This window comes from Podarcis gaigeae (genome assembly GCF_964106915.1).
Source record: "Podarcis gaigeae genome assembly, chromosome: 10".
Classification (NCBI taxonomy): Eukaryota; Metazoa; Chordata; class Lepidosauria; order Squamata; family Lacertidae; genus Podarcis; species Podarcis gaigeae.
Window position 1 is genome coordinate 36,861,277 of NC_139686.1, and position 23,477 is coordinate 36,884,753.

Consider the following 23,477-nt stretch of genomic DNA (forward strand, 5'->3'; position numbering starts at 1 on the left):
CCCTGCCCTTGGCTTCCCTGATAAAAATGCTTTAGATACCTTAGGGCATTTACTGAGCTAATGGAGCATACAGATTATCTGTATAGAGCTATACAGAGCTTACCAGATAAATGTTTTGGGACATCAGCTGAGGGTAAAACAAGATGAGTCAACAGAAAACTCTTCTTTTGGTATAAAGCAACAGAGGTGGCGAGATGGGGAAAATAATCATTTCCCTTGGGATATTTTCTCAATGAAGATTGGTACCTCAGACTTCTATTCGCCTTATTAGAAAACAAGCCAAGAATAGGATAGCAGTATACTGTACTTGTTTCACGTTGTTACCAACTACCAGTATTCTTGTGGAACAGATTGCACAACAAGAATCAGCTGCTGCCTCTGCTAGTGCAACTGCTGTGTAGGATTCTGTTGTTGTGTACCTTTAAACTCTGTCAGAGCATGTTGGATATGGCCTTGACGGAAGTGCTTTTTCACAATATATTTAAATTATGGATCTTACTACCACAGATTTGGTGTGTTTAAAAGGGTATTAGACAAATACATGGAAGAGAAGGTTATCAATGGCTACTAGCCATGCTGGTTTCAAATTCATGCGCTCCGAGCTTCCGAACACCAGTTGCTGGGAATGAGTGTTGTTCCACTAATATCATGAAGAAGGCTATTCCAGAAAGTAACAAATAAACTCTTAACAACTCAAAATTTCTTCAGTTTCTATTACAGCAAATGAAATTTTGACTCTTTATACTAGAATAATTAATATCATGATGGAAATTGGTTGGTTTTGTTTGCAATTGTAATTTAGGTGCAAATCCACAGTACTATGATTGATTGATTGATTGATTGATTTAAATAGCATTAAGGTGTGGGGGGGAGAACAGCAGAAAAGTCACTTTGTGGTTCTGTTGGAACAGCAAAAAGCTGAGACCTTTGAGGGGGTAAAGGGTTTTATCAGGTAATTTTGAAAAAATGGAGGGTTGGCAGATCCCTTCCTACCTGGAGTACAATAGGTAAGGGTAAAGGACCCCTGGACAGTTACATCCAGTCAAAGGTCACTATGGGGTGCAGTGCTCATCTTGCTTTTCATGCCAAGGGAGCTAGTGTTTGTCCACAGACAGCTTTCCAGGTCATTTGGCCAGCATGACTAAACCACTAATGGCACATGGAGGACTGTGCTGAGTGCCAGAGTACACAGAAACAGGCAGTGGTACCTATTTATCTACTTGCACTGGTGTGCTATCAAACTGATAGGTTGGCAGAAGCTGGGACAAAGCAATGGGAGCTCACCCCATTGCGGGGATTCAAATTGCCAACCTTCCAATCGGCAAGCCCAAGAGGCTCTGGGGTTTAAACCAAAGTGCCACCCGCGTCCCTACCTGGAGTATACTGATATAAAGCAACATGCCAAAATCTAATGTAATTCATGCAAATTTAGCAACTGCTTTTTAAAAGGAAAGGAAAAGAAAACAATTTTCTTGAAGAAATGCAGTCAGATCTTGAGTTAGCAGAAAAAGTTGATGAAAACAGAAAGAACTATAAACATAGACACAAAGCATGTTTAACTGTTAAAATAATGTAACAAAGTCTGAACAGTAATGGTGAATGGAAATCTGGGTAAGGCTTAGAGTTGGGAGTTTTGGGGAAACAGGTGGGATATGGGTAAGCTAAAGGGACCCCTTAGGTCCAGTCGCGGATGACTCTGGGGTTGCGGTGCTCATCTCACCGGCTCATCTCCGAGGTCATGTGGCCAGCATGACTAAGCCGCTTCTGCCGAACCAGAGCAGCGCACGGAAACGCCGTTTACCTTCCGCTGGAGCAGTACCTATTTATCTACTTGCACTTTGATGTGCTTTTGAACTGCTAGGTTGACAGGAGCAAGGACCGAGCAACAGGAGCTCACCCCATCACGGGGATTCGAACTGCCGACCTTCTGATCGGCAAGTCCTAGGTTCTGTGGTTTAACCCACAGCGCCACCAGTGTCCCATGGGTAAGGTAGAACTGAGAATATCCAAGTTTGTGTGTGTGTGTGTGTGTGTGTGAGAGAGAGAGAGAGAGAGAGAGAGAGAGAGAGAGAGAGAGAGATGGAAACAATAATAAAACAAACAAATGAGGCCATTGGACGAGGAGAGCCCTTCCCTCTGTCTCTTACTTCTGGGCACCCTTATCCTGTAAGAAGGCCAGGCAGTTAACTGCTTACACTGTGTCCCAGCAGCCTCTAGTGATCAGATGTTTTTCTTGCATTCACCATGAACGATGGAATAGATAGATGTGTCTTAAAATAATGAACATTATTATGTTCCGCGTTCATACATTCATGATTGTACACTTACCACAAAATGTGTGCCCGCGCCCCACCCCCGGCCCCCAGAATTGGAAGAAGTCCTGGATTTTTCACACTTCAGATAATTTTAATTCACTACCTTGCTGTTTTCACCAAATGCACCAACATTTAAAATGAGAGTTCCTTCAGAAGAAAGGAAATATACTGCTCACATGTACCCAAATTTGGATGATTTGAATGATACATCTGGCTCATTTTTCTCCTTCAATTCCTTACATGTATATTAAGACGTGAAAAGAGAAAAACAGCACAGGGTAAGCAGGCAACTAACCTTTGCTCAGAGTACAACCATTGAAACTAGTGGACCTAATGTAGTCATGTTTATCCATTTCAATGGGTCTACTCTGAGTAAAACAGCAGACTACCACCTATTTTCATGCAAATTGGGCATTTTAATTTCCTTACTTTCTTAATGTTCTGTAATAGGACCTAGGAGACAAAAAGAAATACATTGAAGAACTTAAAGGGAGTAGATGGCGATAAAATGGATCATTATACTTGCATACTTTACATTTACATTTCTATATAATAAATAATTTAGTAATAGTAGTAGTAGTAGTAGTGCCCTGTACCCTGCCCATGTGGCTGGGTTTCCCCTAAAGCAGGCAAATTAAACAAAGACCTGTGTTCTAACTAGGTGCTGGATATTGGGGAAGGGGTATTCTGAAGGAAATCCTCCAGTTCTGGAGTCATCAAACTGGTTTGGGAATTAGAATGTGATCTACCTGGTTAAATCATATTAAACACCTATATATCATACCTAGATAATTGTATCACAAAAATTATTTTCTAAATCTTGCCTGTGACTTGGAAAATTATTTTGTTAAGTGTCAGTGATTTTAGTGAAAAGCAAGTACAGTATATGCAAGTATTTATTTCTAAAACTCTTCTTCCTGCATATCAGATTTTGCATATCAGATTTCAAAGGAAATGTCCTTTAATCATTAATTTTATAAGTGAGAAATACACTGTTCCAAAATTGTTGCAGGATTCAAAACCAAATGAGAAATGAGCTAAAAGCCTCATCGACAGATTCTTCTGATACTCACAGGTAAAAAGGTAGAGGTAAAGGACCCCTGGATGGTTAAGTCCAGTCAAAGGTGACTATGGGGTGTGGCACTCATCTCACTTCAGGCCGAGGAAGCCGGCGTTTGTCTGCAGACAGCTTTTCAGATCATGTGGTCAGCATGACTAAACCACTTCTGGCGCAACAAAGGACCGTGATGGAAGCCAGAGTGAGTGGAAACACCTTTTACCTTCCTGCCACAGTGGTACCTATTTATCTACTTGCACTGGTTTGCTTTCGAACTGTTAGGTTGGCAGAAGCTGAGCCAAAGCAATGTGAGCTCACCACCATTACGCAGATTCAAACCACCGACCTTCCAATCGGCAATCTCAAGAGGCTCAGTAGACCAAAGCACCACCCATGTCCCTGGTACTTACAGACTGCTCTTACACGGAAGCCCTCCTGCACTGATCATATGATAAAAATAAGATGTCTGCCTCTCCCCATTGCTTCAATTTACCCTATACCACTTTTATTCTCTGAAGTTGAAGATATGAAATTGTATTCTCTAAGCATCTTTTACTTTCTCTACACGACTGTTCATAATGAATTGTTGTTGTTGTTGTTGTTTAGTCGTGTCCGACTCTTCGTGACCCCATGGACTAGAGCACGCCAGGCACTTCTGTCTTCCACTGCCTCCCACAGTTTAGTCATAATGAATAAATAAGGGTTAAATGGTTTTTGAAAAACTAATATATGCCATCTGAAATCCAGATCCCTTTTTGTTGGTAAAAAACAGTTAATGGAGCCAAGAACCACATGGCACAACCCATAGTTTCACATACAGTAAATTCACCTCTGACCCATGCTTCACTCTATTTGAATCTGCCACAGATCTCACCAGGCCCTCTTCTGCATATGCAACTCTAAGGGTGCAGATTTCCCTCATATGTGGGATTAACTGGATCCGCCCCTAATCTTTTTGCCCTTTTCACATTCAAAATATATCTCTCTTCCTGCTCTTTTGAAGCTTTCTGCACACAATTTTTCTCAACAAATGAATCAGAAAACCTGTTTCTGTAAACATTGTGAAATTAGACATTAATAAAGAGAGGGAAGAAATGGGATAACATTAGGGAGTTTTAGACATTTTCAAGAAAGAAGCAATGCAATGAGTAATTCTGAATTCCCATAAAAAAGATGCAGGGATCAGATTAATACTCTTGTGGTCTGTTAATAGGTTGTACTAGGAGTACCACTTTGTAAATCTCCAAAGCTGCCATTTCCTTTTTAGGAATAAGAAACATGTCCAAGAGTACCACAACTTCTCTAACACTTATATTATGTACTCTAATACTTTCCATTTGAAATGCAAGTAAAGTGTGGCTATCAGACAAGCAAAATGACAGTCTGGGAACATTCCCATTAAAAATAATGAATGCCTTGCACGATTGGAGGCAGATTGTTTTTCATGGAACATTTATATGATTCAGTATGATGTTAAAGTTCTAAATGGGTAAAAAGTTTTTTAAATATGAAGAGTTATGAGCAGTATTTAAGGTTTCAATATATTTAGGGAACAGGCAAATGATGTGAGATATCACAGAGGATGGGGGGTTAACACCGTTCAGAATTGGCAGTGAAGCTCCTTGAAAACAGTCCAGTGCAGAAGATGGTCTAATACCTGAATGCCAATTGCAAATTGCAGAACAATTTATGGAATAAACTGATAAATTTCACACAGTACACTGAAGCTTTTTGTAGCTATGTTTTATTTGCTCATTCAAGTAAGCAACCCAACATCTGATTTATCCTTCATTTCTCAATGATTTAGCAAGGAAATGGAAATGTGTAGCCTAAACTTGAAGACAGAAGTACATTCCTTCCCCTAAAATTGTAAAGAAGAGAAAATAATTCATCTCTCCGGCTAGCTCATTTCTTATATGCTGGGGAGGTCCTGAGGAAGAAGATAGAGCGGATGGTGTGATGCTGCATTCTGTTGAGCTTGCTAGACAGCATATAAAAGGGAAGGAGGAAGAAACCAACACAACATGGAAGGCGTCCTCTTTTTCGAACACTGCTCAGCAGTAGCAGCTGCTGACTCATTACCATCACCCAGTGCTACATGTGAGTGACCACTAATAGGAAAGCTGACACCAAAAAGCAAGCCATTCATCCTTCATCAACAGTAACATAATTTATTTTAGAATGCCTATCCCACTGCAGTTATTCTCTATACGTTCAGACACTACTCAATATATCATTGCCCAAATTAGCAGAAAGGATCACGAGGAATGGGTGGTGCTCTTCTCCATTTTTTGGGTGTCAGATGCCATTTTGAAGCAAGACTTTGGTAAGACTTCACCCAAGGAGATACTGTTGCATATAGTTCTGATATACTTGCTTCTCTATACTTTTCCTTATGGCAACAATACAAAAAAAAGTGTTTTTGATGCCCAAATAGTGGGAGGATGTGTGGGCAAAGGAAGCATGTGGGGAGGAAGAGAATCAAGGGGGAACCAATGATTTGTGGGGTTCTGTGAGGCAGCTGAGGAGCCTGCAACACCCCCAGAGTGAGTTGTATCTTTGGGATCCTCTCTGAGCACCCCAATCCGCTGTCTCCATGCTCAAGGAGGTGATGGGAGCAGCTGAAACTGCTGTTGATGAATAGCTTTCAGATGCTTGTGTAATCCATGTTAGACAAGGGGGTTTAAGAAAGCAGGTGGGCAGGGCCACAGTGTTGCCCCAGCTGTTGAAGATGGAGCACAGGTCTGCTGGTAAGTTGCCTAACCAGGTACCTTGGTTCTCGAACAGAATGCATTCCAGGAGTCCGTTCAACTCCTAGAACCGTTCGAAAACAAAGGCATGGTTTCCGATTGGCTGCAGGAACGTCCTGCAGCCAATCAGAAGCCGCTGGATGTTCAGCTTCGGAAAATCGTTTGAAAAGTGGAACACTCACTTCTGGTTTTCGATTGTTCAGGAGCCAATACGTACGAGTTCCAAGGTATTCAGCAACCAAGGTACAACTATAGTTAGCGGGGAGTGCTGTGTATATCACTTGCACTTTATGAGCTGATGCAATTAAGTGCTTTGTCATTGAAGAACCCAAAATCCAGTTGCTCATTCTCATTGTTCTAGGTATGATCAGGACACTGACTCAAGAAAGTTGGTTGATTGTGTCGGTTTCTGATTGGTTAAATGAAGAAGAATCCATTGGATTCCTAGATCCAAACATGAGGCAGAATACTCAGCAGTAAGATAGATCCCCAGCAGAGGTTTTAAAACACAAAACATGCAGCAAAGTGAAGCATAAGAATATATGCTAATAGACCTTTTAAATATCCTGTTTTAAGTCATTTGTACAACTTTTGCTTTCTACAGTTTGGTAAGTAAAAATGGTTGTTATTTACAGACTTTCAAAGGACAGATTCATGGGCAGAAAAATTGGGTTACAAAATATGGTAAGAAGTTTCGTAACACTCGGTCTGAGCTTGGAGCGATCAAGTTGAAGTGCCCTATCTGGTTGGTTCACATGGTGGAATAGAACAAACAGAGGAAAGAAAGTGAACAAATAAATTTCCTACCTGCTCATCACCGGAGGAAAGGGGGCGCAACCTAGCTGAGTCCAGTAAAACAGCTTACTCTGTGGTTTTAACCCCTTCATGCTGAGCATGCTGGTTAATATGATGCTGAATTTCCCACAAACCCCTTCTCAGGCAAATATAAACAATTGCATGCAACATTAATAAACCACCCAGAATCTTGGCTTGAAGGTTCTCACAACTGTCTCTTCGGAGTGGCTTGGTGATAATGTTAGCTGCCACTCTTTGGTTTGACAATATGCCAACTCAACAAGTCCATCTTGTATTACCTCACACAAATAGTGGTATTTTACCCCAATGTGTTTGATTCTTGGAAAAATAAAATCTCACTTTGAGATACTAATTTCAAACAGCTTTGGTTCTCCTAAATCAGGCATGGCCAAACTTGGCCCTCCAGATGTTTTGGAACTACAAGTCCCATCATCCCTTATCACTGGTCCTGTTAGCTAGGGATGATGGAAATTGTAGTCCCAAAAACAGCTGGAGGGCCAAGTTAGGTTATGACTGTCCTAAATTAACTGGACAGGTTTCTCCCCAAACAACCTAAAGCCCATAGTTAGTTGGTCAGTTGCTCATTCCAGACCAGTTGTCTACATGCCTCAATTGTAGCTATGTATTCTGATTCTGTGGAAGAGAAAACTACAGATCCATGTTTACAACTGGCCTAGGAAACAGGACCATTTCCAAACATAAAGAGAAATCCACCTGTTGATTTGTAATCCTTTGTGTCTCTGGTGCACAGAGCGTCTGTGTAACCTAGAAGTTCTGGATAGTTGTTTGCAGTTTAAGTGTACAGTCCATGGTTCCCTTTAAGAATCTAATAATTCTTTTCACAACGGTCCAGTCCTCCTCAGTGGGAAAGCTACCGTTACTACTTAGATTCCCACTGCATTTGCTATGTCTGGTCTGGAAATGGTGGTCATGGGATTGGTTATGTGCCTCACTTGGGAGCTGAGTGGGAATTTTTGGTGCCCTATGATTGGCCAATAGAACATTTTGTTTTGTTTATGTGATACTGCTCTTTATTGTTGAAAATGGTGTTATTTAATTTGGCTAACTGCTATTCTGTCACAACTTTAGTGGTCATGTAGTGTGGGCAGATAACAACATTTACCCACCAGCAAGTACTTGGAGGCATCTTTGGATGTAGGGCATGTAGCCAACCTACCTCATACTACTACCCTCCTCATTATCTTGGGTTCTGTTGGCTTCACCCTTCCAAAGAGCAACCAGGGGTGGGCAGGATGGCCAAACAGCCACCTCCTTAACTTACCTTTATGGTGAGCTGATGAAAGGCTTGCATTAGTCAACAATGGGTGCTGGGATTGAAACTAGAGTTGCCCAGTTTCCCTCTTATCTACTCGCGATAGACATGTCCACAGAAAGGACATAGAGTTACTACTGTATTGATGCAGATTCCCTAGGAAATTGGGTTTATGGCAATTTTTCACACCATAGCTTTGACTTGTATCTTCAAAGAGAGCCCACCCAAACTAATGGATGTGTGCAGACCTAACAGTTTGTTGCAGTTCTGTCAGAAAGTTTCTGATAGTAGTTTGTGATTAAAGTTCTCATTGGCTAGGCCCTGGAGATCTGATATGTGGTGGCTGATACGCTGCATGCACTTTTTGCTTCTGTTTTTTATCTATTTAAATTGAATTAGACCATTATTGTTCTCCATTTCTTCAAGGCAGCTAACCTAAGTTAAAATAATCACAACTATTTTAGAATCAATTGAACATTATTGCATTATAAATACAATAAAGCAGCCATAGAGTATTCAGGCGGGAGTAGAGACAATGTGATCACTACATTTATGAGAACTGTTTTTCTCAAATTATCTTCTCTTTATATAAAGCAACAGTCTAAATGCAAGTCTAAATACCGTATTTTTCGCCCTATAGGACGCACCGGCCCATAGGACGCACCTAGATTTTTTTTTTGGGGGGGGGAATAAAGGAAAAAACATTTTATTCCCCCCCCCAGGCGCGGGGCTAGGGCGGGGGAAGCCCGAGCTTCCCCCGACCCCAGCCCCCAGAACAGGCAGCTCTCCACAAGAAGTCACACCGGGCTCCTACAGCTTACAGAGAGCTGTGCGAAGCCCGCTCTGGGAGCTTGCGGGGCTGGGGGCGGGGGGAGCCTGAGCTTAGCCCGGCCCCAGCCCCCAGAACGGGTCCCAGAACGATGGCGAAGCTGCACGCAACTTCGGCATCACTCTGGGAGCTTGCCGGGCTGTGGGGATAGCTTCCTGAAGCCTGGACCCCTCTCGCTCTCCAGGCTTCAGTGAATGCCTGCATTCGCCCCATAGGACGCACACACATTTCCCCTTCATTTTTGGAGGGGAAAAAGTGTGTCCTATAGGGCGAAAAATACGGTACTATAGGTTGCCTCCAATGTTAGTCATACTCAAAGTAGACACACTGAAGTTAATGGACCTGACTACCTAAGGTCTATTAATTTCAGGAGGTCTACTGCAAGTATGATCAACATTAGAGAAAGCCCTAGGGTGATTGATTGTCTAACACCCTATGCAGACAAGGTAAATTTAGCATAAGATCAAAGTGGGAGAGCCCATGAAGATAAATGTAGTTATTATGCTATTGATTAATACACAAAGCAGAGGCATTTTATTGTATCCATCTGCCACACCAATGGTATCTGCAATCTGTAGAAAAAAATAAATCTGATGCAGTAATAAGTTTGTTCTAGATTGTCTGAAAGAATCATGCTCTGCCCCTTCTTCCTTGTTCCTCACCAAACCAGTTGGTGTAAAGACCACTCTTTTAAAGGAGCAATGTGTCTCAGACAAAATGGAGATCTTTGATGGGAATTTTCTGGATATATTGGAACCAGAAAGAATACTTAAAGTTTTGCCAGTTATTTTCCTTATTTTTATAGCATTATATTTGGCAGTGCCTTATTTCAATAGCATTCACATCCAAGCTTTAGGAAGCATTCTTGAACAGTATCCATGAAATAAGAAACAGACAACACTCAGTTGATTGCTTCCAGATTCTGAATGTCTTTAAGTCCTAAAAGGGACAAATGTTAGTATAATTTTAAGGAAGCTGCCAACCATTTATTTCTAATTCAACATTGTGTGTGTGTGTGTGTGTGTGTGTGTGTGTGTGTGTGTACACACACACACAGAGAGAGAGAGAGAGAGAGAGAGAGAGAGAGAGAGAGAGTGTTTTTGTTATATAAATATTTAGGTTAAGCCATAAAATAAAATGTACATGGTTTATGGTTAGATGTATATTTAACCAGAACCATCATATCCAATCTTCCCTTTTACTAATACTTTTTTTACAGTACAGTAAAGGAAAAACCTTGTGTAGTTTCACTATTTGGGGTTATATATTTTTTCCACTGCTAAAGCTTTCATTGAACCATTATGTACTGTACATAACTTAGCAGAAAGAAAAACAATAAAAAAGGAATGAGTCATTTGGCTTAAGAACTGTGGCTACACTGAGGTTTGAGAGTTATTTGTTAGATTTTGCTGAAGGCTATAAAATGAACTAGGGAAAATGCAATGTCTGTTTGCAATTTGAGCATTATTTAAAATTGTTTTCCCCCCTTTTATAATTCTGTTGTTCATGCTGTAGTAGTCAGCTTGAACTTTTTCAGGTTCCTTAAAGGGGTTATCTCCATCCTGTTCCACAGGGAGAACAGATGGGTTGTCCTTTACAATTCAGTGTCCACCTGCACTTGATTAGACAGCAGCAGTTTTACATACCGCACCACCAGAATCCCATGATGACATAGCCTCAGACAACAGCGTGACTAGGATTTTTCCCCCAAGCCCTTGTATCACAGAGGATCTGGCAGCCAGTTACCTTCTGACACTGTTTATAGCATATATTGGTTGATCCAGTCCCTTACTGAATCTGCTGTGGGAATTAAAGCAAGCAGCTTCAAGTCAGAAAGGTAAGTGCTCTCGCATGCTTTAACACTAACAATCAAGCAGCTGAAGGAAGCAGTAATGAGAACATGCCACAACTTTGCCAATTTGCAAACTGAGTACAGTTGCTTTTGTGCAGTTGCCTTCACAGTTTGTTTTTAAATGCTCCACATGTTTTGTGGGTTATTGTTGTACTCCTTTGTAGAACATGTTGGCTTCTACGAGAAGGGACATTCAGTACAAATGACCAAGCCTTTGGGTGGGTGGGTGGGAATCCTAGCAAACGAAAATTTCTATATATCCAACTACTGATTAGTACGTTAACAAAATAAATTTAATTTTTAAATGGAGTTAAAATTTAAATCAATATGCTTAATTTGACTCCACTGTAATTGGAATATTATGAAATAAGACTATCCAAAATATTATATGCTGGGGAGTTTTGTGTGCAGCAGTTTACTGTTTAATTTCCCTGTTCCATGGAAATGTTCTGGAGTCTTCATAATGAAACTTTTAAAACTAGCACACAAGTAAGTTTGCTTGCTTACTGCAAAGTAATTGGCTTTTTTCATGGAAGAAGATACCAAATGTCAAAGTAATGCTTGCAATAGAAATTTTAAGGAGACTTTTAGAAGATTTTCAAACATGTGTGTCAGAGAAGTGTTCATAAAGTACCAGTTTACTAATGACCCAATTATCTTGATTCACACACATGAAATGGTAATACTTAGGACTACAAAGCACAATGATGAACTGTCAGTCAAATTTTAAAGAGAAATCTTGAAGGAGTCATCCACATATACGCCATCCTAGATCTTTTAAATATATTGGTTAGGAGTTAAAATATAAAACCTTTTGTTTGAGTATTTGTCTAACTCCACTAAAATCAATGAAATTTTTCCAGTATCTCCAATGGAAGCTCAACTATCTCATCCATATGTCTTTCACTTCCCCAATTCTATCTTGTCAAAACTTCCAAGGTCCTAATAAACTCTAATTTGCAAGGATTCACTGAATAAATAAATTATATTTCATAAATGAATACCAAGGCCCAACATTTTCTTTTTCTACACACCCAACTATTATTTCTCTTATTATTTCTACACAGAAATGTTTTATTTTAAAAATAAATTGCTACAGCTAAAAAAATAAGGTGCATTTATATATTATGGTCTCAGGGGCAATATTGTAAAATTTATCTGGGATTGAGAGGATGCAATGTTTCAGAATGATCACTGCCTAGGGCAAAAAAGCTTTTGCTGCACAAGTAATTAGTACAAGCAATAGGTTTTTAAATTTTTATTTTCATGTGCAGCACACAGAAATGATCCAGCCATTCCATTAAGATATTGCTAGGTATATTTATCCAGGGCAAAAAAATCAAGTGGCAAAAGAATATGCACTTGTAACATGAGAGCATGAAATTTGCTTATGGCTGTCCAAATCTAATGCAGCTGTGGCAGCTGCATTGCAAAGATTAGCTTCCATGGAGGCATTTCTTCCTTTTCTTACATTTATATCCTGCCTTTCTTCCATCACAGAACCCAAGGGGCATACATGAGGTTCCCAGATGGGCCCCCTTCCAGACACTGACCAGACCCAGACTTGCTTAGTTACAGCAAGGTGATGATGGCCTCATTTGCCTTCAGACCATACTCTGGCCAGCATTTATTTATTGATTTCCTAAATTTCTGTGCTAGTCATTCTACTAAATTTCCCTAAATTTCTATCTCACTTCTATGTCAACCTATCCTGTATGCCTCTGCCAAGGGTACCCCTACCAAAACAAACTCTTGTTCATTGAGAACAGTATGGACTTACAGAAGCTCCTATAAGTACTAAGTTGACAAATGACCACATAAAAGTTTTCAGCTGATTCCACTCTGAGGTTGTGCAGATACGTTTTGGCCACATTTTCCCTGCACTAATGACTGAAATACTACTGACAGTCAGGCTGAAGTGTGTTCCCAAGTTTTGAGATGCAATTGTTACTTGTGTAATTTCAAAGGTAAACAGCTGAAATGCTCAAGTAGCCTATCCTCATCAAACCCAAATAAGGTATCCCACTTTGTTGAGGTATCCTAAAAAGGTGTATATTATGAAACAATAGGAACGTTTACTAAAAAGAACTGTTGCTTTGGAAAAAGGTTGAAGTCAAATATATTTCTAATAACCTAAATTTAACAAATAAGGAACTACATGAAAGACACATGTTCCATCCAGTATGTTAAGAAAGCAGAATACTGTATGTTCTTATGTTTCTGTGAACATGCTTTAATGCATGTGTTAACCATCATATTTAAATGAAACATGTTAAACAAAAATACAATAAGACTTGCTATTTCCAATATGTATTATGCATCCATTTCCTAATGTTTTCTGGTTTCCTAGTGAAATTGTTACAAATATGGCATAAAGGCTTGGGTTCATGCCATTTCATTTTTCTCTCTATTGTACACAATTTGTGCAGCTATATAAAGAAAAGTATGAACACATGCACACCCCCAATAAAGTCTGACCCAACAACATGAATGCATGCCAAAGTGTGTGTTCATAATGTATTATTATTTATTAAATTTATATAATACCCTTCATGCCAGTATTACAGGGAGGTCTACAATTTAAAAGCACATAAATACCCACCATAGTAACAAACAAAAACAGCAACACCTGCCCCACAGAGTTTAAAAGACAATAGATTGTTTAATTAGCCAATTTGCCTGGTACCTAGAGATATGTAACAAAGTCTCCCTGGAGAGAGCATTCCCTAAATGAGGAGCCACCACAGAAAAGGCCTGTTCTCATGTTGCCATCTTCCAGACCTCTTGTGGAGGAGACATGAAGAAGGGCCTCAGATGATGATCCCAAGATCCAGGTCAGTTCATATGGAGAGAGGCAGTCCTTGAGGTATTGCAGTCCTAAGCCGTTTAAGGCTTTCTGATCAAAATCATAACTTTAAATTGGGCCCATAAACTAATTGGCAGCCAGTGCAGTAGGGCCATGATTGCCTTTATATGCTCTAACCTTCTTGCCCCGGTTAGCAACTTATCCGCTAATTTCTGCACCAGTTGAAGTTTCCATCTTCAGAGGCAGCCCCACATATAATGTGTTGCAGCAATCTAATCTAGATATTACCAGAGCATAGACAGAAGTTGGGCTATCCCTGTCCTGATAGAGGCACAGCTGGGCCCCTAGCCAAAGCTGATGGAAGGTACTCTGTATCACTGAAACCACCTGAGCCTCAAGGATCCAGAAGTACCTGCAACCTTCAAAGAGAATGTTATTCCATCAAGAACAAGCCATCTCCTACCCATACAATCTAGGAAACCACTTACTAACAGTGCCTCAGTCTTATCTGGATTGAGCTTCAGTTTATTGGCTCTCATCCAGTCCATTACTGAGGCAAGAAAATGGTCTAGCACATGATGGTTATGTGAAAGTGATATCTATGTAGGATGCTGGACATGCATTAAGAAGTTCTTGTAACAGATAATGAATGACATTGTATTCCACTTTGCACCATGGTCATCATACATGGGTGATCCCATTTTATCTTCACATGAACAGGTATGTTACATTGAAACAATGACAGGCCCAAAGTATCCCAACTGGCTCAATCCCTGACTGGAATATGAGCACAGATCTTCTGAGCTATATTAATTTCTCTATCCATCATAACTATTAACAATGCACTGAATTTCACTATATTTTCATACAGTCAGTTCATTTTCCATACATCCCTTCATAGAAAAATGAACTTCTGTTTTTATTATTTTGATATGCTTCTTTGTAATCACCAGTCAAGTAACTGTATGCATTTTATCTCCCTCAACAGGAGCAACACACACTGCAAAGATGCATCTGAATTCTCTTCCTTTCTTCCTTTTCTTGATTAGTGGCATCTTCTGTCAATATGATTATGATGGGTATTATGCTCCACAGCCTGATTATGGTTATGCTGTTTCAATGTTTGATCACTCAACAGCAGTCTGTGCACCAGAATGTACTTGCCCTATAAGCTATCCATCAGCCATGTATTGTGACAATCTTAAACTGAAGAGTCTCCCAATTATTCCTCCTGGAATTAAATACCTGTATCTCCGCCATAATATGATCGAAGGCATAGAAGAGAAAGCTTTTGATAATGTAACAGACCTGGAGTGGCTAATCCTAGATCATAACCATCTGGAAAATTCAAAAATAAAAGGCAAAGTCTTCGCCAAGCTAAAGAGTTTGAAAAAACTTCATATTAATAACAACAATTTAACCGAAGCTGTTGGACCACTTCCCAATACTCTGGATGACGTGCAATTCACTCATAACAAGATTTCAAAAATTAATCCCAACACATTTGAAGGATTAGTGAATCTGACTGTCATTCACCTACAGCACAACCAACTGTCTGAAGATACACTTTCTGGAGTTTTTAAAGGCCTAAATGCACTTTTGTATCTTGACTTGAGCTTTAATAAGATTACTAAACTGCCTTTGGGACTGCCCCCTAATTTAATGATGCTATATTTTGACAATAATCAGATTTCCAACATTCCTGATCAGTATTTCCAGGGTTTTAAAGATCTTCAGTATTTACGTCTATCTCACAATAAGTTGACAGATTCTGGAATACCAGGCAATGCTTTCAATATATCTACCCTTGTTGAGCTGGATCTCTCCTATAATCAGCTGAAGAGCATTCCAACAGTAAATGAGCATCTCGAAAACTACTACCTCCAAGTCAATCAGATAAACAGTGAGTAATGTTTCCCTTTTTTTAAAAAGGTAAAGGTGAGACAATGAAATGTTAGCTAAATGACAGGTGTGTCCTTAAGTTTGACCTGTGGAACTCCCTCCTGCCTGCACTGCTTAGTACTCCTTACAGGGAGTGATATTATTGCCAGGATGCATTCATACATTGGTTTCCTCACAGAGATAACTATAGGGTCAGGGGTGGCCCGTCCCATTCTGCCACCTGAGGAGACATGGGAAGGTTCCACCACTGAAGCCCTATCTCTGCCAAACTTTCCCTTACTTGAGTTGCATGCTAGCGACCACAAAGCAGCCGCGAGGATGGGTTCCAGTGAGATCTTGCAGAGCACATGAGATCTCACACGATCTCGTGATATTTTGGCAAGAACTCATGAGAACTTAGCAGAAGCCACTACCTCATAGTGGGCTAGCCCTGCTATATTTCCACAGAAGTGACGAACCAACCTTCTTGCCTGAATATAGTTCTGCTAAAATACAGCACTTTGTGTATTTTGTGATGTCAAAAATTATACAAGACATGCACATTGGAACCAACTTGTAACCAACAAAACCAGTATCAAAATAATTGAGAATAGTGTACTATAAATATATGAATAATAATATGAAGAATTAGAATTAAGAGCAGTGGGATCTGAGATTCCCTTCATAAAAAATCTATCCACTGGTGAACAAATAATCATCACAAACAGGAGTTTCATTTATTCTGTCTCACCTAGCAAAGTGCTGGAGGAGTTGAATGAAACCTGCCTGAAGGTGGCACATTGGAAAACAACAGACCTGGTGACAAAAATGGTGTTTTTCTTCTTTCAGAAAAGTAGTTCTGGTTGTCCTAAACAATACTGTATGGTGATAATACATGCACTAGATGGAGAAAGCAGGTGATCTTTATAATCTGTATTCAATTCATGGTGTGGCATGAACCTGGTGCTTACCATCTCTTGTAGGAAGCATTGCTTTCAAAGCAAACCTGGTGTTTTGATTAGTAGCCCCCTTTGTCTTTCTTTTCTAATTGTGATATACTTCAACGTATCTACTATCTATGAAAACCATAAATCCATTCTACTGCAACATAAGTAGGCATAGTTCACTTAGAAAATTGTTTCCACAATCCCATCTCTAATTGTTAGGGTTCATTTGAGCACCAGCTTGCTCTCCTATTAATTTCAATGGGGCTCCAAAGAAGCTGCCTGCAGAGGAATACCCACAGAATTTACCCCCTGCTATTTGTTGGGAGGGGAGGAAAGAGAAAAAAACCCCTTCTGGCTGTATGTTTAATTAGGGCTTAAAACATACACACACACAACCACCCCCCAAAACCCACCCCAAATTAAGCATAAGCTCCCCCCTCCAAAGTACTTTGGGACCAGATCCAGGGCTAGGCAGGTGGTCCCCATTTTAGCCCAGTGTGCGTCTCCTTGATTCAGAACCCATGGATTGAGGTCATGAGGTAGCTAGGAGGCTGTACCCAGTCCCAATAAGTACTAGTTACTTTGGTCCACAGTGCATAAGACATGGGAAAATCAATTAATGATATTGAGTGATATCCAACATTAGTCGTACTCCAACTAAGCCCACTGAAATCAGTCCTTAAGTCCACTGATTTCAATTGGTCTATTTCATGACTAATGTTGGCTATCACCCATTTATGATTTGAATTTACACAAAAAAACCAAATGCTAAGTGATGACTCCAGAAATAGGCCTAAAAAGAAAACGCTAGGTGAAAATTATTTGAAAAGAAGTCCATTAATATACAAGAAATGTGTCATTGTAATGTTGCTATTGCTGCTACTAGTAATAAATAAAAAGCTATAACTACCAAAAGGGAGCATTGTGGTATTCAACAGATGCATGAGAACTCATGCAAGACTTGCCAGTGGACTCAAATAACACAGAATGGGCCACTAACACTTTCAATCCTTATTCCAGTGAAAGTATTCTTAATGGCATGATCAAACTAGCATGGGGTGAAGAGGTGTCAAATTTTGTTTTGAAAAAATCAACACAAGGAACATGTCTACTGTAGATGTGCTTCACTGAAATTTCTTTGCTGGAGTAATAAGTCATGGTAAAAGGGAAACAATCTGGCAAAAGCAAAAAAAGAAGACTTGGAAAGAGGCATAGCAGTAAAGAAACAAGCAGCCACTATTGGTCCTCTTCATTTGTGGCTATTAGTTTTCAGAATAAGAGTTGGGAAAGGGTGACTAGAAGACTCTGAAAAACAATGTGCGCCCATGGGTACCCAAGGTAATGTATAAGCACTAAACTTATACAACCTCTTGGTTATTGGGTGAATAGAAGTTAAGCAATAGTCTTCTCCTTGTCTAGACTACAGCACCAAACCAGGAACCAGCTTAAATCTAGCAGCTTGACCATGATTATTAGTACAGTGCTTGATATATATAAAATGTATTAGATAGATATTTGACACACTTTTAAAGAGCTCCTGATAAAGCAGATGCTTTATTTATTCCTATTTATACAAAATGTGTATCCCAAAAAGGAGTTGCTCAAAGCAGCTTACAATATATATAAAAAGCATAAAATCACAATACTGTAATCTCAAAAACACAATAGACTACAAACAGCATCCAAGAGCCAAAACGATCAATCAATAAAGTAAGTTAAGCAGCAACAGAATCAAAAACTTGTTTAAAGAACAATGTCTTCTGTTGCTCCAGGACATAGAGAGAAAAGATACCCTAGCTCCATATAACCAGTGTTTTGGAGTACCTTGTAAGAACCTTTTCACCAGAATACAACTGAAAGAAGATATTGGCATACTGATGAAAACCCATTCCCAGATAGTCTCTCCCAATGGTTTCATGAAGATTCTGAAATGCAAAGGGGATGAAACTGAACCCTGTGGAACCTCAGTCAATGGGTTGAACACAAGTCCTCAAAGCACTACCCTCCGAGACCTACAGACAAGAGAGGACTTGTGTCACTGCAAAATGGTCTCCCATCTGTTCCATCCCAGCAAGGCAACCCATGGTTGATTGTATAGAAAGTTCTTTTCATATTCATGCATCCATACATCAAAAGGTCGTCATTTTGAAATCTCCAGGTGTTTCCAGTGAGATCAAGCAAAGGTATCACATCAATCTGCATCTTGCAGTCAAATAAGAATAATAATATAAAATGTTCCTACTCAAACATTTCCCCACATTTTATGGGCAGACTGATGTTCTCATTGCAGGACAGTAATATATGACTGGATTAGCCTTACTTTGAATGCTTTCAGTTGCTTCATGTCATTCTTCTTTAAAGTGTCTGCAATTTGTATTTTGGTATATTTTATCTGATTTTGGTATGCTTCATCAGATTAATCAGCTCTTAATCAGTTTTGTAGTGACCAGACAACTGTTGAGAAAGTAGAAAACCTCAGTTTTACCTCTACTTCGCCTCTCCAAGTCACAGTGTGCTTCTGCTGCTTTTTAACTGTGTGGCAGCCACCTGGGTTAACAGACCTGGATTTGTCATCAAACCAGTAGCACTTGATGGGACTTTGCACGTGGGGCTGCATTGTTCTCCTGGTTGCCCAATGATTTGCATCACTGCTGGTTGCTACGGCAGTGGAGGGTGGGGGCAAGGCAGCTGGGAGCTCAGCGTGGTGCAGGCCCAGTGATGCATGGCAGTGGGAAGTCAAGAGCTCAACCAACACAGTCCCACCTGTGCAGCCCCACCAACCACTGCTGCATCAAGTCTAGTTTGGCCTCAGTGGCAATGGAAATTTAACTAGTGCCAAAGAATGCAAAGATAAAACCAAATTTATGAGTGGAAGTATTCGTTACAGTTACCATTACCAGCCAGCTAAAACTCTGATGAGACCTTCAGTCTCAATTGAGCAAATCTCTCCCTAAAGGAGCACTTCTTTAATCTACCCCATACAAGATTGAGGGAAACCTTCCAGACCACAATGGACCACAAATGAGGTCTCGAGTTTAAAATTACAGAATTTATTCTATAAATTTACCCCTGTCTCTTTATCTCAAATCTAGTGCAAATCTTTCATTTACAATTGTTATAAGGAGACCAATTTTAGAATCCTAAAATTGTAATAATTTAAAAAACTTGTTCTGATTGCCAAAATTTGTTAATCACCAGTTTGTTTCCACAATCTTTTGCAATAATTATCTTCATTTAATAACTTTGCTACCCCTTCCAATTTATCTACAAAATGAAAAATACTAACACTCCGTTTGAAATATTTGTTAGCAAAGTTCACTAATTCCAAGAATTTCAAGAGATACTGAGTTGATAGTAATTATAATTTAATGCAGCAGGGGGGGGGAATTGCATAATTCTCATGTGTTGTAGAGAAAATATCTTAAAATAATACAATATCAGACGTTAATTCATTTATTTTTATAATTAGCTATGAATCTAAGAACACAGACATGGATCCCTTTGACTATGACTATGAGATGATCACATGCCACAACCATGATGTTATTTCAAAGAAGACAAATCCAATAGCCAATATATGTTTCAATATACAAAATCTTGGTACATTCCAGGGAATACCACTTGGGGAATACAGTAGTACCTTGGTTTAGGAACTTAATCCGTTCCGGAAGTCTGTTCTTAAACCAAAGCGTTCTTAAACCAAGGCGTGCTTTCCCATAGCAGTGGGGGACTCAATTTACAAATGGAACACACTCAACAGGAAGTAGAACATGTTCTGCTTTCAAGGCAAAGTTCACAAACCAAAATACTACTTCCAGGTTTGAAGCATTCTTAATCCAAGTTGTTCATAAACTAAGCTGTTCTTAAACTGTATATGATTCTGCTACTAATAATGTGCCTTTGATATTACAGAATTTCCAGTGAGCAGCTTTTGCAAAGTGGTTGGAGCGCTAGCCTACTCAAGGGTCAGACATCTGCGTTTGGATGCAAATAATCTCACAAGATCTGATCTTCCTCAAGAAATGTACAGCTGTCTCCGAATGGCTGCTGATATCACCGTGGAGTGATTTGTGCATTACTTCATTCAGTGGCCACCTCCATTTTCATAATTTACCACACTTTAAAGCTAGAATGCCGTATTGCAGAATGTCAATTGTGTTTGTTAACAAGCAGCATGGCCACCTTTAAAAAGAATGCTTCTGTTCTAGAAAATCTGTGAGGTCAAAGTTTTGTAAAGCTAGAAAGTCCCCATAGATTGTGGACAAAATTGTTTTCATGTTTCTTTTCTAGACAAGTACAGCCTGAGTTTCAAAAGGATATTTTTAAAAAGCACTGTACATGCATGCAGTCCTACTCAGGTGTGCAGTCCTAACTCAGGTTTGCAGAAGTCAGGCATATTCTGATCTAGATAGAGTATTTAGTACTTTAGGGCTGGACCAATATATGTACATTATTTTCCTATATTCAAATCAAAGGTTCTCATCCACTTTTATTCATTTGTTTTGTTTTCTTGTTGTGATTATATTACACAGGAAAGCAATAAATCAGTATAGCTATATAAATTGATAACACATACAAAAACATATTTTAAAACCCCAGTTAACTATGATTTATGCAAAGAATTGAAAAAAGCAACATTTTCCAGGTTTTTATTTTGTTAACGCATTTTATATTTAATCAGTAAAAAATGTTTTGGTGTGGTTTGTTTAAATCTTTAAAATGGAATTGTTACTTTACAGTGAAACATGTACACCATTATTGTTATTCAGTTATTTGCATGCTACATTTAACATGATTGTAGAAATAAAACATAGCAAATAAAAATACTGAGTGCAAATTATTGTCAATGTATGTTTACATTTTTAGAAAACAGTAAGTGCAGATGAAAACAAACCAAAAAATACACTATTTTATATTTTGCTGAATTATTGTAAGACTACAACTCCATCAAATAAATTGTTTTATGTATTTCATAGTTTTAAAAGTTCTTTTTTAAAAACAGAACAAAACAAAACAAAACTTATCTACCATGTGCCTTGTATCTAATTCCAATGAGCTGAATTATGGATAAAAGGATACTCTCATAATAACCTTCATAGAACTCCCAGGAAATCAGTGGGACATAAGCATATGCAAATGTGTGCAGGGTTGCAGCCAATACTTTCAAATGTAACTACACAAGTTCTGTATGGAGGATTTAGACTAGCCATACTGTATGGCAGAAACCTCTTTTATTGCAGCACTAGAAGCAGGAAATTCTGAATCCACTCCAATGCCAAATTCATTTTATTATACAAGTTTTACTGGACTGGAGACCAGAAACAGTGGCAGAAACAATAAGAAGGTCCCAGATGCAGAGACTGCCCTAGCATCACAATAGCTTCCTTGACTGAAGTGGTGGAAGTGGTCTCAAGTGTGATGTTAGATAACCTATGGTTTTATCTCATAGCAACAACCTTTGCCTGTGTAGGTGGACTATTAAGATGTTCTACCCCTGGCGACTTATGGAATCTGATGGATTTTTGAATATTCTGAGAGTTTCCAGTAGCTAGAATCTTTCTTGTAACTTGAACCCATTGGTTTGGGTCCTGGCCTCCAGAGCAAGAGAAAACAAGCTTGCTCCATCTTCCATGTAACAGCCTTTTAAGTATTAGAAGATGTCTATTGTATCTCCTCTCAGTCTCCTCATATCCAGGCTAAACATACCCAACTCCCTCAAGCATTTCTCATAAGGCTTGGTTTCCAGACCCATGATCATCTTGGTTACCCTCATTTTGTTAGTATGCGCCCAGTTCTCCACTCTGTTAAGATCATACTGAATCTTGATTATAACAATTCTTCTGTGACATTAACTACCCCTCCAAGTTTGGTATCATCTGCAAAATTGATGAGTATCCCCTCAATTCCTTCATCCAAGTCAGTTATAAAGATGTTGAAAAACAACAGGCCCAGATACTTTGAAACCTCTAATGTCACATCAGGCTTACCTGTTATTTGGGTCTCCCCCCCCCCCTTTTTGGAAGATGGGGACATTTACCCTCCTCCAGTCTGCAGGGACATTACATGTTCTCCAAGAATTCTCAAAGATTACATCCACAAGCTCCTTTGATACCCTTGGGTGCAGCTCATCAGGCCCTGGAAATTTGAATTCATGTAAAGTAGCTAGGTGTTCCCTTACCACCTCTTCTCCTATCTTGGGCTGCATCTCCCTCCTTCCTCATGCTCGCCCATAAAATGTTAGCATAAGAATACAGTAGGTCAAGCAGTAAAATATAATACAAACTCATCTTTCTTAATAATAGGAATCCCATTGAGTGTAATGTTGCAGGAGTATACTCATATCCCAGTGCTCTGGGGTACAGCAATAGGTTGCATTGGGGAAGAGGTGCCACAGTTTCTAAAGGTGAAGACACCTGAAGGACCATCAATAGCACCTCAATGTACAGGCAGGTTTGCCCGGTGAAAGATGGTCCTTCAAGTACTCAGGGAGCATAGTATCCAAATGAGACATAGAGCTGAGACCAAATATATAAATGTGTGGTACTGAGTGCAGCTTTCCTGCCCTTGATGCTTCTAACATAAGAGCAGGGTTAGGGAACCTGTGGCTCTTCACATGTTGTTGGACTCCAACTCCAACTCCCATGCAACTCCAAAGCCACAGCTTGGCCAGTGGTCACGGGTGGTGGGAGCTGAAGTCTAGTAACTAATGGAGGGGCACAGTTTTCTTACCCCTGGTTATCCAGTGCTCACTGAAATTTCTGTGTGCCAAACAGAGACATCAATTTCCCAAAATTATATATTAAGCATTCTTTCGATGTGATTCCTGCATTGTATGGGTTTGGACTAGATGACCCTTTTGGTCCCTTTCAACTCAACGATTCTATGATTCAGACAACCATATAGTCTACTATTTGTTTAGATCAGTGTTTCCCAACCTTGTGCCTCCAGCTG

General features: G+C 39.6%; 1 protein-coding gene and 1 long non-coding RNA gene across 2 annotated transcripts in view; one reads left to right on the plus strand and one right to left on the minus strand.

Moving 5' to 3' along the window:
- The window catches only part of LOC310825665, a 217,145-nt gene that overhangs the window by 177,813 nt on the left and 15,855 nt on the right, over nucleotides 1–23,477 (minus strand). The gene's annotated exons all lie outside the window — the stretch shown is intronic.
- On the plus strand, nucleotides 10,403–21,494 carry LUM (lumican). The gene is made up of 3 exons (XM_083701847.1): nucleotides 10,403–10,877; nucleotides 14,687–15,601; nucleotides 20,439–21,494. The coding sequence occupies exons 2-3, from the start codon at nucleotides 14,707–14,709 to the stop codon at nucleotides 20,591–20,593; spliced, it is 1,050 nt and encodes a 349-aa protein (XP_083557973.1). The 5' UTR covers nucleotides 10,403–10,877; nucleotides 14,687–14,706; the 3' UTR covers nucleotides 20,594–21,494.

Excerpts from the sequence above, each read along its gene's own strand:
- LUM (XM_083701847.1), top strand. The coding sequence starts at position 14,707 with ATGCATCTGAATTCTCTTCCTTTCTTCCTTTTCTTGATTAGTGGCATC. Across the intron at positions 15,602-20,438 it reads CCAAGTCAATCAGATAAACA|AATTTCCAGTGAGCAGCTTT; the intron begins GTGAGTAATGTT and ends TTGATATTACAG.